Source organism: Haematobia irritans, chromosome 1 (assembly GCF_050003625.1).
Source record: "Haematobia irritans isolate KBUSLIRL chromosome 1, ASM5000362v1, whole genome shotgun sequence".
Classification (NCBI taxonomy): domain Eukaryota; kingdom Metazoa; phylum Arthropoda; class Insecta; order Diptera; family Muscidae; genus Haematobia; species Haematobia irritans.
In genome coordinates, this window is record NC_134397.1 from 64,846,046 (window position 1) to 64,862,571 (window position 16,526).

Sequence of the window (16,526 nt, forward strand, 5' to 3'; positions counted from 1 at the left end):
ATTTTTTTTCAATTAAAAATTATTGGAAAAATCAAAATACAAGTCCAATACAATAATAACAAGCTTATAACATACAAATTTTTAATTAATTTACTTTTTCCCTACTCACCCCTCAAACCTGAGTGTTTTCTTTCAGCACCCTTATAAAATGATCATGTTAACATTTTTCATATGCAAATTATTTTACGTCCATGGAAAGATGCTGCACCCTCCTTTATTAGATGCTCACATTAAGTGGTCGAGTGCTGGGCACGTTCAGTGTCTTCGAAGATCTTTATTTGCATAATGAGAGAATATTTGCATATGTCTCCCTTATTTGAAATTAGATTTTCGTGAATGTGAAATTATGGCGGTTTATTACAATGTGGCACGTTCCAATGGCAAACAAATGATAGGGGATAAATTATAAGATTCTAAAAATTTTTTGATAGTGTTTTGATTGGAATGTCATTGCAAACACAGGATAATGTAATTCATTATGGCGTCATTTGAAGCTAACGGTAATGTAACATTAGACAAATATTTAACAGAAATAACAAAAGAATTCGTCACCGCAGCACGGTTGACAATAGAGCCAAAATTAATCTACCAAAATTAAGAGCAAATTTTACAAACACAAAAAATTCAAAATATTATTTCAATAGAAAATTTTGTCAAAACTTTAGAAAATTTATTATTTTTTTTTTTTTTTCAAAATAGAAATAAAATTTTAACAAAATTTTCTATTGAAGTAAAATTTTGACAAAATTTTCTATAGAAATAAATAAATTTTGACAAAGTTTTCTATAGAAATAAAGTGTTGACAAAATTTTCTATATAACTAAAATTTTTTATCTCTACAGAAAATTTTGTCAAAATTCTATTTCTATAGAAAATTTTTTTAAATTTTATTTCTACAGAAAATTTTGTCAAACTTTTATTTCTATAGAAAATTGTGTCAAAATTTTATTTCTATAGCAAAATTATGAAGTACATCTTAGTTGTAGAGGACTGTTATGGAAAATCTACCAAAACATCAAGAATTCTACCAACCTACCAACCTCGGTTGCCACTCGAGCCAAAAAATAATCTACCAAAATTTGGAGAAAATTTTACCAAACAAAATTTCAAAATTTTATTTAAATAGAAAATTTTGTCAAAACTTTAGAAAATTCAATAAAAATATTGTCAACATTTTATTTCTATAGAAAATTTTGTCAACATTTTATTTCAATAGAAAATTTTGTAAAAATTTTATTTTTATAGAGAATGTTGTAAAAATTTTATTTCTATAGAATATTTTGTAAAAATTTTATTTCAATAGAAAATTTTGTAAAAATTTTAGTTCTATGGAAAATTTTTTCAAAATTTTATTTCTATCGAAAATGTTGTCAAAATTTTATTTTTATAGAAAATGTTGTCAAAATTTATTTCTACAGAAAATTTTGTCAAATTTTTATTTCCATATGTGACTTTGTCAAAATTTTACTTCAATAGAAAATTTTGTCAAAATTTTATTTCTATAGAAAATTTTGCCAAAATTTTATTTCTATAGAAAATTTTGTCAAAATTTTAGTTATATAGAAAATTTTGTCAAAATTTTAGTTATATAGAAAATTTTGTCAACATTTTAGTTATATAGAAAATTTTGTCAACATTTTATTTCTATAGAAAATGTTGTAAAAACTTTATTTCTATAGAAAATTTTGTCAAAATTTTATTTCTATAGAAAATTTTGTCAAAACTTTATGTTATTTCTTTAGAAAATTTTGTCAACATTTTATTTCTATAGAAAATATTGTAAAAATTTTATTTCTATGGAAAATTTTGTCAAAATGTTGTTTCTATAGAAGATTTTGTTAAAATTGTATTTCTGTAGAAAATTTTGTTAAAATTTTATTTCTATCGGAAATTTTGTCAACATTTTATTTCTATAGAAAATTTTGTCAAAATTTTATTTCTATAGAAAATTTTGTCAAAATTTTATTTTTATAGAAGATTTTGTTAAATTTGTATTTCTATAGAAAATTTTGTTAAAATTTTATTTCTATCGGAAATTTTGTCAACATTTTATTTCTATAGAAAATGTTGTAAACATTTTATTTCTATAGAAAATTTTGTCAAAATTTTATTTCTATAGAAAACTTTGTCAAAACTTTATGTTATTTCTTTAGAAATTTTTGTTAAAATTTTATTTCTATATTAAATTTTGTCTACATTTTATTTCTATAGAAAATTTTGTCAAAATTTTATTTCTATAGAAAATTTTGTCAACATTTTGTTTCTATAGAAAATTTTGTCAAAATTTTATTTCTATAGAAAATTTTGTCAAAATTTTGTTTATATAGAAGATTTTGTTAATATTTTATTTCTATAGAAAATTTTGTTAAAATTTTATTTCTATCGGAAATTTTGTCAACAATTTATTTCTATAGAAAATTTTGTCAAAATTTTATTTCTATAGAAAATTTTGTCAAAATTTTATTTCTATAGAAGATTTTGTTAAAATTGTATTTCTATAGAAAATTTTGTTAAAATTTTATTTCTATCGGAAATTTTGTCAACATTTTATTTCTATAGAAAATGTTGTAAAAATTTTATTTCTATAGAAAATTTTGTCAAAATTTTATTTCTATAGAAAACTTTGTCAAAACTTTATGCTATTTCTTTAGAAATTTTTGTTAAAATTTTATTTCTATAGAAAATTTTGTCAAAATTTTATTTCTATAGAAAATTTTGTCAACATTTTGTTTCTATAGAAAATTTTGTCAAAATTTTATTTCTATAGAAAATTTTGTCAAAATTTTGTTTATATAGAAGATTTTGTTAATATTTTATTTCTATAGAAAATTTTGTTAAAATTTTTGTCTTTAGAAAATGTTGTAAAAATTGTATTTCTATAGAAATTTTTTTCAAAATTTTATTTCTTTATACCCTAAACCACATATTGGTCAGGGTATAATAAGATTGATCTGCCACAAATGTGCCTACCAGAAATATTGATTTTAGACCCCATAAAATATATACCGATCGACTCAGAATCACCTCCTGAGTCGATCTAGCCCTAGTCCGCCCGTCTGTATATGTATTTGTTGTTCACAGGATTCCGGTCGCAATTATTAACCGATTTTGATGAAATTTGCTACAGGGAGTTTTTTGGACACAAGGACGAACGCTATTGAATTTGGAAGAAATCGAATCAAATTTAGATATAGCTCCCATATATATGTATCGCCCGATTTCGACAAATGGGGTCACGTTGCGCTTTTTTTCAAACGGAAATTTGGCAAAAGGTAATCTTTTTCATCGCCCTTCAAGTCTGCAAATTTTCATCCAAATCGGTTCAGATTTAGATATAGCTCTCATATATATGTATCGCCCGATTTTCCCAAATTTTGCCACAAAACCTTTATTTATCAACCGATCTTACTCAAGGTTGGCTAAATGTAATCTTCTATAGCACTAACTATATATGCAAAACGTCATTGAAATCGGTTCAGATTTAGCTATAGCTCCCATATATATGTACCGCCCGATTTTTCTAAATTTGGCCATAAAACCCTTATTTATCAACCGATCTTACCCAAATTTGACTAAATATAGTCTTCTATAGTACTAAATATATGTGCAAAAAATCATCGAAATCGGTTCAGATTTAGATATAACTCCCATAAATATATATAGCCCGTTTTTCCAAATGTGGCCACAGACCCTTACTTATTAACCGATCTTACTCAAAGTTGGCTAGATCCAGTTCTCTATAGTACAAACTATATGTGCAAAAATTCATCGAAATCGGTTCAGATGTAGATATAGCTCCCATATATATCGCCCGATTTTGAAAAATTCGCCCCTAATAACCGTATGGGAGCCACCGTGGTGCAATAGTTAGCATGCCCGCCTTGCATACACAAGGTCGTGGGTTCGATTCCTGCTACAACCGAACACCAAAAAGTTTTTCAGCGGTGGATTATCCCACATCAGTAATGCTGGTGACATTTCTAAGGGTTTCAAAGCTTCTCTAAGTGGTTTCACTGGAATGTGGAACGCCGTTCGGACTCGGCTATAAAAAGGAGGTCCCTTATCAATGAGCTTAACATGGAACCGGGCAGCACTCAATGATAAGAGAGAAGTTCACCACTGTGGTATCACAACGGACTGAATAGTCTAAGTGAGCCTGATACATCGGGCTGCCACATAACCTAACCTATCTTAACCTTATGTTTGACCATACAGGCCTCATTTCTTAACTGATCTTACTCAAATGTTGCACAAGGTAACCTCTTGCAACCTTTTGAGCGCAATCTGACCCTATTTATCGAAACCGGCCGATACATATATATGGCAGCTATATCGAAATTTGATCCGATTTTTTTCCAAATTCAATGGGTTACTAATTGCGACCGGAATCCTGCGAACAACAAATACATGGACAGACTGACACCAAAGTCTAGATTGACTCAGGAGATGATTCAGGGTATAATAACTTTCTTACTAGCATGTTTGATACCGGATGGCGTTCGCGTATATTTCTGTCAATGTTAGCAAAGACAGTAAAATCGTTTTTTAACTCTCTGCCAAGTTTTTAATAGATAGTGTGCGCAAACAGACCTATTATCGTCGTCATATATACTTTTGGATTTTCATTTTAAAGTTCTTGTTGAAAAACCAAACATAGTAACCTTAAAAATCAACAACAAATGTTGCCTGGGTTACGCATTCTCTTTAGAGTCTAGTAACCATATACATTCAACAATTGTTGCCAGTTATATTCTAACAATTGACTTATATAGTCGAGTTTGTGAAGAAAAACGAAATATCAAAATACGAAATATATATTTTCAATTTTCGCGAGTGAAAATAATAGAATGTGTTCTTGGATACGTTTTGGTATGTTATTTGGATATGCTGCTCTTCATCCATTGGAATATTTCACGGTTCTAGTTCAATTGGGACATGAGCCGATATCAGCAGTGCCAGGACTGTCGGTATTGGGAGAACCAATTATGATACTGCCGAATATATTCCAATATAGTATGAGACGGCGATTAAGTTTTAAGGCCGGTACTATGATCGGATTTCAGTTTGAAATTTTCGGGGTTACTTTATGAAAATAGATCGATTTAAAGCAGATAATCAACTCGAAACCCGAACATAGTACAGGCCTTTAGATTGAATTAAAATGAATTTTTATTAATTGTTTTTTTATTTTAAAATATTTTCAGTTGGCCATATCCAAAACATTGATGGTATTTATGGCTGCTATCGGGGTTTCCTCCCAGAATTAGTGGCGGCGATTTTTCGCATGTTGGTGATTGAAATTGCGGACCGTTTGGGTCTAAAATCTATTGAAGGAGACAATGATGAAATGCCCCTTAGTGATGAAGAAATGTAAGTACTCTATAATAAAATTAAAAAATCAAATTGAAAAGAATTTTTCAAGCTTGAGAGATTGAAAAATTCTTCTCAATTTGATAAGCGCAAAAAAATATAGAACAAATTATCAAATTATCTAAAAAAATCACAAATTTCAATTTAAATTTTGTGTTGCTATTTATCCCAAGGTACATTAGATTCAAACAAAATTTAATGTACGATGTTCTCGTTAGTGTATTGGGCATTGTCGTTTCGCATCTCTTCCGTGTTATCTCGGTGCGAATGATGGCCCAATTCATTGGTCGTGAATCTTTGTACAAATCCATATTGGGTTCAATAGGTGAAATTTACGAACATGAAGGAATTTCAGGATTCTTTTCAGGTATTTTACCCAAAATATTGTATGAAGTTTCTTGCCTGGTATTGACCAGCCCCACTGTGTTTCTACTAAGCAAATATCTGATCAAGGATAAATTGATCATTAAATTCGCTGCTGGTATTACACAGGTACATTAATCACATTTCGGTTTATATTAATTTTGAAAATTTATATAGTATATGTATATTTTTTAATTTTTGTTTTTTTATTTGCAGTATGCATTTTCATGTGTTCTATATCCTTTGAATGTGGTATCCACATGTATGACTGTATCGGGATCCCGAATAATGGCTGGTCAACTTCCCATAATGCCTCAATATAGTGGATGGATGGATTGTTTCAGTGATTTACAAGCCCGCAAAGAACTCAACAGGGGAGGCTCATTGTTTTGGAGGTAAAGTATTAAGATAGCCAATCGATTTCGCTATAAGTATAATTATCTATTTTCCAGATCTGCTGGAGATTCCTCAAAGCCCATGCCAAATAATGGTGGCTATGTTCCAATACGTACTTTAGCCAAATATCAATAAATGCGATCGAAGAAGTAGAAGGAAAACAAAACAAATTTCAGTTGAATCTCCAATCACTCTACAATCCAACCACCAAATCTGTCTTCACTATATATACTTTGGATATTTTTTAATTTTCTCGAGTTTTTGTTAATGAATGCCATTAGACATGGTTATCGACTTTCAATGGTCTAAACTACAAATTTGGAATCTAAAACAAAAAACAATCTTTAATTTTTATTACATAAATTACATAATTATTATTTATGTTTCTGTTATATGTACTTTTTGGTATATTAATAAAACTATCCTCTGTTAATTTATTTGCAATGTGTTCTCTTACTAAAAGATAGGTAATTGTGATTTCAATCTATGGGGGGGTTGGCCAGAGTTAATTAAGAGAATATAATGTTGACGGGCAGCCATACCGTTGAGCTCAAATCATCTATCCGTTTTTTGCACAATCGAAAGGGAATCTTTACTGAGAGGCGATAATATACCGCTAATAAACTTGTGGGTGTTTGCTCGAAATTGGAATTGAACCATCACCTTTTGTACGGAAGGCGGGCGCGCTTTCCATTGTACCACGGCGGCTCGTAAGATACAAAAGACCTACGAGTCTATTAGTCGTTCCCTTATCGATTATGCGGCCCTGGTTGCGATACCCAATCGAGAAATCTTCAGACGGTGCAAAATACTGCGTTGCGGATTTCCACTGGATGTCACTCTAAGACACCAGAACAGCATCAGCAACATGAGGGCAAAATGCTATCGGTGAGGCAGCAATACACCTCACCCAGCAGCACCTAATAAAGCCGAGGGGTGTAAACCACCCAAACCATGCCACATCCAGGAAGGTAGCAACCGAAAGGGGCAAGCCCATTCGGTTTGATTTTAGCAATATGCAGGCTTTGCAGTACATGCGAAGAGATGCCTCGTGCTGTTAGGCAACTGTTCAATTCGGGTAAACATCCTGGATTGCTGGGTTCAAGCACCTGCCGATACCCGACCATAGGTGAGATAGCAACGACCTTGTTTCTCAAGGAAGCCGTCTCTCTTCGTCGCTGATTGGTGGTGGTCTTCCCCCCAGTACAACGCTGCACTGGTAGGAGTCAATTGGCTTTCGAACCGCTGCCGTGTGTGCCGCCCTCAATGCCATCCTTATTCCCCCATCACTGCCATCGCCGATCATATGTTCTATTGACTGTTTATCCTTTCTAAGAACAAACCGAATGGGTTTGCATCTTTCGGTTGCTACCTTCCTGGATGTGGCATGGTTTGGGTGGTTTACACCCCTCGACTTTATTAGGTGCTGCTGGGTGAGGTGTATTGTTGCCTCACCGATAGCATTTTGGCCTCATGTTGCAGATGCTGTTCTGGTGTCTTAGAGTGACATCCAGTGGCAATCCGCAACGCAGTATTTTGCACCGTCTGAAGATTTCTCGATTGGGTATCGCAACCAGGGCCGCATAATCGATAAGGGAACGACCAATAGACTCGTTTTGTATCTTACTATATATAGACGAGCCGCCGTGGTGCAATGGTAAGCGCGCCCGCCTTCCGTACAAAAGGTGATGGTTCAATTCCAGTTTCGAGCAAACACCCACAAGTTTATTAGCGGTATATTATCGCCTCTCAGTAAAGATTCCCTTTCGATTGTGCAAAAAACGGATAGATGATTTGAACCCAACGGTATGGCAGCCCGTCAACATTATATTCTCTTAATTAACTCTGGCCAACCCCCCCCCCCCATAGATTGAAATCACAATTACCTATCTTTTAGTAAGAGAACACATTGCGCAAATAAATTAAGAGAGGATAGTTTTATTAATATACCAAAAAGTACATATAACAGAAACATAAATAAAAATTAAGTAATTTATGTAATAAAAATTAAAGATTGTTTTTTGTTTTAGATTACAAATTTGTAGTTTAGACCATGAAAGTCGATAACCATGTCTAATGGCATTCATTAACAAAAACTCGAAAAAATTAAAAAATATCCAAAATATATATAGCAAAGCCAAAATATAGTGAAGACAGATTTGGTGGTTGGATTGTACAGTGATTGGAGATTCAACTGAAATTTGTTTTGTTTTCCTTCTACTTCTTCGATCGCATTTATTGATATTTGGCTAAAGTACGTATTGGAACATAGCCACCATTATTTGGCATGGGCTTTGAGGAATCTCCAGCAGATCTGGAAAACAGATAATTATACCGTCACTTATAACGAAATCGATTGGCTATCTTAATACTTTACCTCCAAAACAATGAGCCTCCCCTGTTGAGTTCTTTGCGGGCTTGTAAATCACTGAAACAATCCATCCATCCACTATATTGAGGCATTATGGGAAGTTGACCAGCCATTATTCGGGATCCCGATACAGTCATACATGTGGATACCACATTCAAAGGATATAGAACACATGAAAATACATACTGCAAATAAAAAAAAAAAACAAAAATTAAAAAATAAACATATACTATATAAATTTTCAAAATTAATATAAACCGAAATGTGATTTATGTACCTGTGTAATACCAGCAACGAATTTAATGATCAATTTATCCTTGATCAGATATTTGCTTAGTAGAAACACAGCGGGGCTGGTCAATACCAGGCAAGAAACTTCATACAATATCTTGGGTAAAATACCTGAAAAGAATCCTGAAATTCCTTCATGTTTGTAAATTTCAGCTATTGAACCCAATATGGATTTGTACAAAGATTCACGACCAATGAATTGGGCCATCATTCGCACCGAGATAACACGGAAGAGATGCGAAACGATAATGCCCAATACACTAACGAGAACATCGTACTTTAAATTTTGTTTGAATCTAATGTACCTTGGAATAAATAGCAACACAAAATTTAAATTGAAATTTGTGATTTTTTTAGATAATTTTATAATTTATTCTATCTTTGTTTGGGCTTATCAAATTGAGAAGAATTTTCCAATCTCTCAAGCTTGAAAATTTCTTTTCAATTTGATTTTTTAATTTTATTATAGAGTACTTACATTTCTTCATCACTAAGGGGCATTTCATCATTGTCTCCCTCAATAGATTTTAGACCCAAACGGTCCGCAATTTCAATCACCAACATGCGAAAAATCGCCGCCACTAATTCTGGGAGGAAACCCCGATAGCAGCCATAAATACCATCAATGTTTTGGATATGGCCAACTGAAAATATTTTAAAATAGAAAAACAATTAATAAAAATTCATTTTAATTCAATCTAAAGGCCTGTACTATGTTGGGATTTCGAGTTGATTATCTGCTTTAAATCGATCTATTTTCATAAAGTAACCCCGAAAATTTCAAACTGAAATCCGATCATAGTACCGGCCTTAAAACTTAATTGCCGCCTCATACTATATTGGAATATATTCGGCAGTATCATAATTGGTTCTCCCAAGACCGACAGTCCTGGTACTGCTGATATCGGCTCATGTCCCAATTGAACTAGAACCGTGAAATATTCCAATGGATGAAGAGCAGCATATCCAAATAACATACCAAAACGTATCCAAGAACACATTCTATTATTTTCACTCGCGAAAATTGAAAATATATATTTCGTATTTTGATATTTCGTTTTTCTTCACAAACTCGACTATATAAGTCAATTGTTAGAATATAACTGGCAACAATTGTTGAATTTATATGGTGACTAGACTCTAAAGAGAATGCGTAACCAAGGCAACATTTGTTGTTGATTTTTAAGGTTACTATGTTTGGTTCTTCAACAAGAACTTTAAAATGAAAATCCAAAAGTATATATGACGACGATAATAGGTCTGTTTGCTCACACTATCTATTAAAAACTTGGTAGAGAGTTAAAAAACGATTTTACTGTCTTTGCACCCTCACAAAAAATCGCTTCTGTAACATATACTCCCAAACATATTTTGCTTCAAGCATATACATTTTTGGGTATTGCCCAAACATTTATATGTTTGATCTCTACCAATATATAATATGTTTGAAAGCATATTGGTCTAAACAATATCTGTTTGGGTAGTATAAGTCCCAAACATTTCGTATTTTTGCATCCAAATTCAATAATGTTGTCTTCCAAAAAACAATATGTTATTATGTGACCATATAATATGTTTGGAAGCATTTTGCACCCAAAAATATTATATGCTTAAAAAATTCTCCCAAACAATATTGTGCTCAAAATTTTATTTATTTATTTATATATTTACAATCATAATGAATTATGAAAATAAACAGGTAATATAGGTGCTAACAACATAGGTTTTCGACCTGAATGCTCAAAATTTTGTTTCTGTCCAATTGTATATTCCCCGACATCTTTCTCACTTCCACGAGATTTTTTAGTTCTTAGCACCTTTTTCTGTAATACAAACATTGTAGAAGAAATTATTCAATTTTATGATTTTTTATTTTATTTTAATTTTACCTTTTGCCGGACGGGGATTCGAACAGCGGACCACACAGTTTGTAAGGATCAAAGAAGTAGCTGATCAATTGCCCAAGGAAAAATAAAATGTTAATTTTGTAATAACAAGCAACAACCACCAACTTAATTCAATATCGCTCCCTGTTAAATAGCGCTCCAAGCTACTAAACACATATATGTTTATAGGCTATTTCTAAATTAATATATGTTTGCATTCAAGCATATTATATTTACAAACATTTTATGTCCCAAACATAATATGTGCTAACATATTAACATATATGTCCCAAATATGTTATACTAGTTTATGAACATTATATGCTTGCACTCAAAAATATTGTGTTTAAAAATTTGTGTTCCAAACATATAATGTTTATAGCCAAACATATGAAAAACAGTCTTTTTCAACCGTGTGCTAACATTGATAGAAATATACGCGAACGCCATTCGGTATCAATTTGCTATGAAACAATTTACAGCTTTTAAAACAATAAACATGCTAGTAAAAAAGTTATTATACCCTGAATCATCTCCTGAGTCAATCTAGACCTTGGTGTCTGTCTGTCCATGTATTTGTTGTTCGCAGGATTCCGGTCGCAATTATTAACCCATTGAATTTAGAAAAAATCGGATCAAATTTAGATATAGCTGTCATATATATGTATCGACCGATTTCGATAAATAGGGTCACATTGCGCTCATTTACTAACCGATCAGCGTCAAATTTGCCACAAAGTAATCTAATTTACCACCCTTTATGTGTCCCAAATTTCAACGAAATATGTTCAGATAAAGCTCTCATATATATGTATCGCCCAAATTTGGTCATAAGTCCCTTATTTATCGACCGATCTTATTCAGAACTGGCTTACTCTAATCTTCTATAGTACTGACTATATGTGCAAAAAATCATGGAAATCGCTTCAGATTTAAATATAGCTCCCATATACATATCGATGCCCGAATTCCAGAGTACGCTAAGTCGAATTGCATGTTTTGATAGAGTTCGCTGTTTTTTATTCCCATTGATGTGAATAGCATCCTGTCAAAAGTTCGAATTTATTGGATATTTCTATCAAAAGTTATGATTAATATTGTACTGTGACTAAAGTTTTAAAAAATGTCCAATCTAATTACATACCATGCGTTTAATGAGTTAAATATTTACGTCCGATGATTGAAGAGTTGAAATTTCTCTTTGAAAACAAAAGCTCGAATAGTCTGCCACAAACAGAAAAAAATCAACCCTTCCATCAACGCACGGATTGACGCAAGGTGTGTAATTCAACCTTTTCTACTTTACTTACTTATTTTTTTTTTATTTTTTTTTTTGGGATCTCATTCCAAGTAAAACTCCAAGGCATAACATAATTTTATTTTTTTGTCTCTATTGAATTTAATGTAATTTTCATACAAATTTTAATTTTTGAAATATATTCGTTTCGTTTCTATTCACTTGTATAATTGGAATATAATATTTAGTAATAAAATACTTTTTATACTTAGAATTATTCAATAGATATATCATACAAATTTGTGTATTTTATATATAGATATATATTTTTAAGCGAACATTTAAATTTTGGATTATTATATGTCGCAAAAAGAATGGAAAATCAAAAAAAAAAAAACAAGTATATACGGCCGTAAGTTTGGCCAGGCCGAAGCTTATGTACCCTCCACCATGGATTGCGTAGGAACTTCTACTGAAGACTGTCATCCACAATCGAATTACTTGGGTTGCGGTCACACTTGCCAATGGCAAGGTATCTTAACACTTCCTAACACCGTAATATATACCACATAGTGGTATATATTACGTGGTATATATTAAACAAAACAAGTATATACAACAGTAAGTTCGGCCGGGCCGAATCTTAAATACCCACCACCATGAACCAAATATTAGGATTTCCTTTGAAACTTCAGGAGGGCTTGAGGACTTGAGGACACTACCCGAAGATAAATTTAAAGATTTCACCTATGAGGACTATATCAGATTCTGGATTTATAAGAACCATTTTTGTTTGAGGTTTAGAGGAATCATTAACATCTCTTGTAAGTGTGCAAGAAAATTATAAAATAACGTTTTGATTTGAAATCTTAAATCTGTAGAAGTAAAATCTGGAAATTTTACATTGAGTGTCAAGCAATTTTCATGATCAGTGCGCCTTCTACACCCTCAAGAAGTGAAGTCGGTCTATATGGAGGCATTACCAAATGGACCGATAAAAACTTAATCCGATACACGTTTTTGTGAGCCTAAAATACCAGAATATTTACAATTTCAGGCATATCAGATAAAAACTACGGTTTCTAGAAACCCAAGGAGTTAAATCGGGAGATCGTTCTTATGGGGGCTATACTAAAATATGGACCGATACTCACCATTTTCGGCACACCTCTTTGTGACCCGAAAATACCTCTAGATTTCCAATTTCAGGCAAATAGGATAAAAACTTCGGATTCTAGAGCCCAAGAAGTAAAATTGGGAAATCGGTCTATATGGGGGCTATACCAAAATATGGACCGATACTCACCATTTTCGGCACAGCTCTTTATGATCCTAAAATACCTTCAGATTTCCAATTTCAGACAAATTGGATAAAAACTACGGTTTCTATAAGCCCAAGACCCCAAATCGGGAGATCGGTCTATATGGGGGCTATACCAAAATATGGACCGATACTCACAATTTTTGGCACACGTATTTGTGGTCCTACAATACCTCTAGATTTCCAATTTCAGGTAAATTGAAGAAAAACTGCGGTTTCTATAAGCCCAAGAAGTAAAATCGGGAGATCGGTCTATATGGGGGCTATACCAAAATATGGACCGATACTCACAATTTTTGGCACACCTCTTTATGGTCATAAAATACCTCCAGATTTCAAATTTCAGGCAAATTGGATAAAAACTACGATTTCTATAAGCCCAAGACCCCAAATCGGGAGGTCGGTTTATATGGGGACTATATCAAAACCTGGACCGATATAGCCCATCTTCGAACTTGACCTGCCTGCAGACAAAAGACGAGCTTGTGCAAAATTTCAGCACGATTGCTTCATTATTGAAGACTGTAGCGTGATTACAACAGACAGACAGACAGACAGACAGACGGACATCGTTATATCGTCTTAGAATTTCTCCCTGATCAAGAATATATATATATACTTTATATAGTCGGAAATCGATATTTCGATGTGTTACAAACGGAATGACAAACTTATTATACCCCCGTCACCATTCTATGGTGGTGGGTATAAAAAGGCCGATTAAATACGGATATAATTAAGTTTAAAGTTTCTATAGAAATAAAATTTTGACAACATTTTCTATAGAAATAAAATTTGGAAAAAATTTTCTATAGAAATAAAATTTTGACAAAATTTTCTATAAAAATAACATTTTGACAATGTTTTCTATAAAAATAAAATTTTGGTAGATTATTTTTGGCTCGTGCGGCAACCATGATTATGAACCGATAAGGACCAATTTTTGTGTGATTGGGGATCGCCTATATATAACTATAGACCGATATGGACCAATTTTGGCATGGTTATTAGCGGCCTTATACTAACACCACGTTGCAAATTTCAATCGGATCGGATGAATTTTGCTTCTCCAAGAGGCTCCGGAGGACAAATATGGGGATCGATTTATATGGGGGCTATATATAATTATGGGCCGATGTGGACCAATTCTTGCATGGTTGTTAGAGACCATATACTAACACCACGGACCAAATTTCAATCGGATCGGATGACTTTTGCTCCTCTAAGGGACTCCGGAGGTCAAATCTGGGGATCGGTTTATATGGGGGCTATATATAATTATGGACCGATATGGACCAATTCTTGCACGGTTGTTGGAGACTATATATTAACACCACGTACCAAATTTCAACCGGATCGGATGAATTTTGCTCCTCTAAAAGGCTCCGGAGGTTAAATCTGGGGATCGGCTTATATGGGGGCTATATATAATAATGGGTCGATGTAGACCAATTTTTACATGGTCATTAGAGAACATATACCAACACCACGTACCAAATTTCAGCCGGATCGGATGAAATTTGCTTCGCTCAGAGGCTCCGCAAGCCAAATCGGGGGATCGGTTTATATGGGGGCTATATATAATTATGGACCGATATGGACCAATTTTTGCATGGTTGTTAGAGACCATATACTAACATCATGTACCAAATTTCAGCCGGATCGGATGAAATGTGTTGCTCTTAGAGCAATCGCAAGCCAAATTCGGGGGTCCGTTTATATGGGGGCTATAAGTAAAAGTGGACCGATATGGCCCATTTGCAATACCTCCGACCTACACCAGTAACAGCTACTTGTGTCAAGTTTCAAGTCGATAGCTTGTTTCGTTCGGAAGTTAGCGTGATTTCAACAGACGGACCGCCGGACGGACGGACATGCTCAGATCGACTCAGAATTTCACCACGACCCAGGATATATATACTTTATGGGGTCTTAGAGCAATATTTCGATGTGGTACAAACGGAATGACAAAGTTAATATGCCCCCATATAAACTGACCCCCAAATTTGGCTTGCGGAGCCTCTAATAAACGAAAATTTCATCCGATCCGGCTGAAATTTGGTACATGGTGTTGGTATATGTTCTCTAATGACCATGCAAAAATTGGTCCTTATCGGTCCATAATTGTAAATAGCCCCCATATAAATCGATTCCCAGAGTTATCCTCCGGAGCCTCTTGGAGGAGCAAAATTCATCCGATCCGGTTGAAATTTGCAACGTGGTGTTAGTATAAGGCCGCTAATATCCATGCCAAAATTGGTCCATATCGGTCTATAGTTATATATAGCCGATCGCCAATCACACAAAAATTGGTCCATATCGGTTCATATTCATGGTTGCCACTCGAGCCAAAAATAATCTACCAAAATTTTATATTTATGGAAAACATTGTCAAAATATTATTTCTATAGAAAATTTTGTCAAAAGTTTATTTCTATAGAAAATTTTGTCAAAATTTTATTTCTATAGAAAATTTTATCAAAATTTTATTTCTATAGAAAATTTTGTCAAAATTTTATTTCTATGGAAAATTTTGTCAAAATTTTATTTCTATAGAAAATTTTGTCAAAATTTTATTTCTATAGAAAATTTTGTCCAAATTTTATTTCTATAGAAAATTTTGTAAAAATTGTATTTCGATAGAAAATTTTGTCAAAATTTTATTTCTATAGAAAATTTTGTCAAAATTTTATTTCTATAGAAATTTTTTTCCAAATTTTATTTCTATAGAAAATTTTTTCCAAATTTTACTTCTATAGAAAATGTTGTCAAAATTTTATTTCTATAGAAACTTTAAACTTAATTATATACGTATTTAATCGGCCTTTTTAGTTTAATATATACTACGTATCGAATACCTTTTAATTTAGAAGACGGTGTTAGGAAGTTTTAAGATACCTTGCCATCGGCAAGTGTTAACGCAACCCAAGTAATTCGATTGTGGATGACAGTAGTTTCTACGCAATCCATGGTGGAGGGTACATAAGCAGAAGGAGATGAGATACACATAGTGTCTTTGGCAAAAATGCTCAGGGTGGGCTCCTGAGTCGGTATAACACCATGTCCGTGTTATACCGAGAGTTTTACCCTAGTGTGCCAAATTTTATTGAAATCGGTTTAGATTTAGATATATCTCCCATATATAGCTTTCGCCCGATTTGCGCTCATATGACCACAGAGGCAAATTTTTTGCTCCGATTTAGTTGAAATTTTGCACAGGGAGTAGAATAAGCATTTTAGCTATGCGTGCCAAATTTGGTTGAAATCGGTTCAGATTTAGATATAGCTCCC

The 16,526-nt window shown here is 32.9% G+C and overlaps 2 protein-coding genes across 2 annotated transcripts; one reads left to right on the plus strand and one right to left on the minus strand.

Annotated features, from left to right (window-relative positions):
• The first annotated feature begins 4,847 nt into the window (after positions 1-4,847).
• Positions 4,848-6,566, plus strand: LOC142225510 (mitochondrial carrier homolog 2-like). Its single transcript, XM_075295299.1, has 5 exons — positions 4,848-5,013; positions 5,205-5,370; positions 5,544-5,862; positions 5,950-6,128; positions 6,186-6,566. The coding sequence occupies exons 1-5, from the start codon at positions 4,848-4,850 to the stop codon at positions 6,262-6,264; spliced, it is 909 nt and encodes a 302-aa protein (XP_075151414.1). The 3' UTR covers positions 6,265-6,566.
• Positions 6,567-8,047: 1,481 nt separating this feature from the next.
• LOC142225515 (mitochondrial carrier homolog 2-like) lies at positions 8,048-9,792 on the minus strand. The gene is made up of 5 exons (XM_075295307.1): positions 9,627-9,792; positions 9,270-9,435; positions 8,778-9,096; positions 8,507-8,685; positions 8,048-8,443 (listed from the first exon to the last, which is right to left on the minus strand). Exons 1-5 carry the CDS (start codon positions 9,790-9,792, stop codon positions 8,365-8,367), a joined length of 909 nt encoding a protein of 302 aa, XP_075151422.1. The 3' UTR covers positions 8,048-8,364.
• Positions 9,793-16,526: the final 6,734 nt, after the last annotated feature.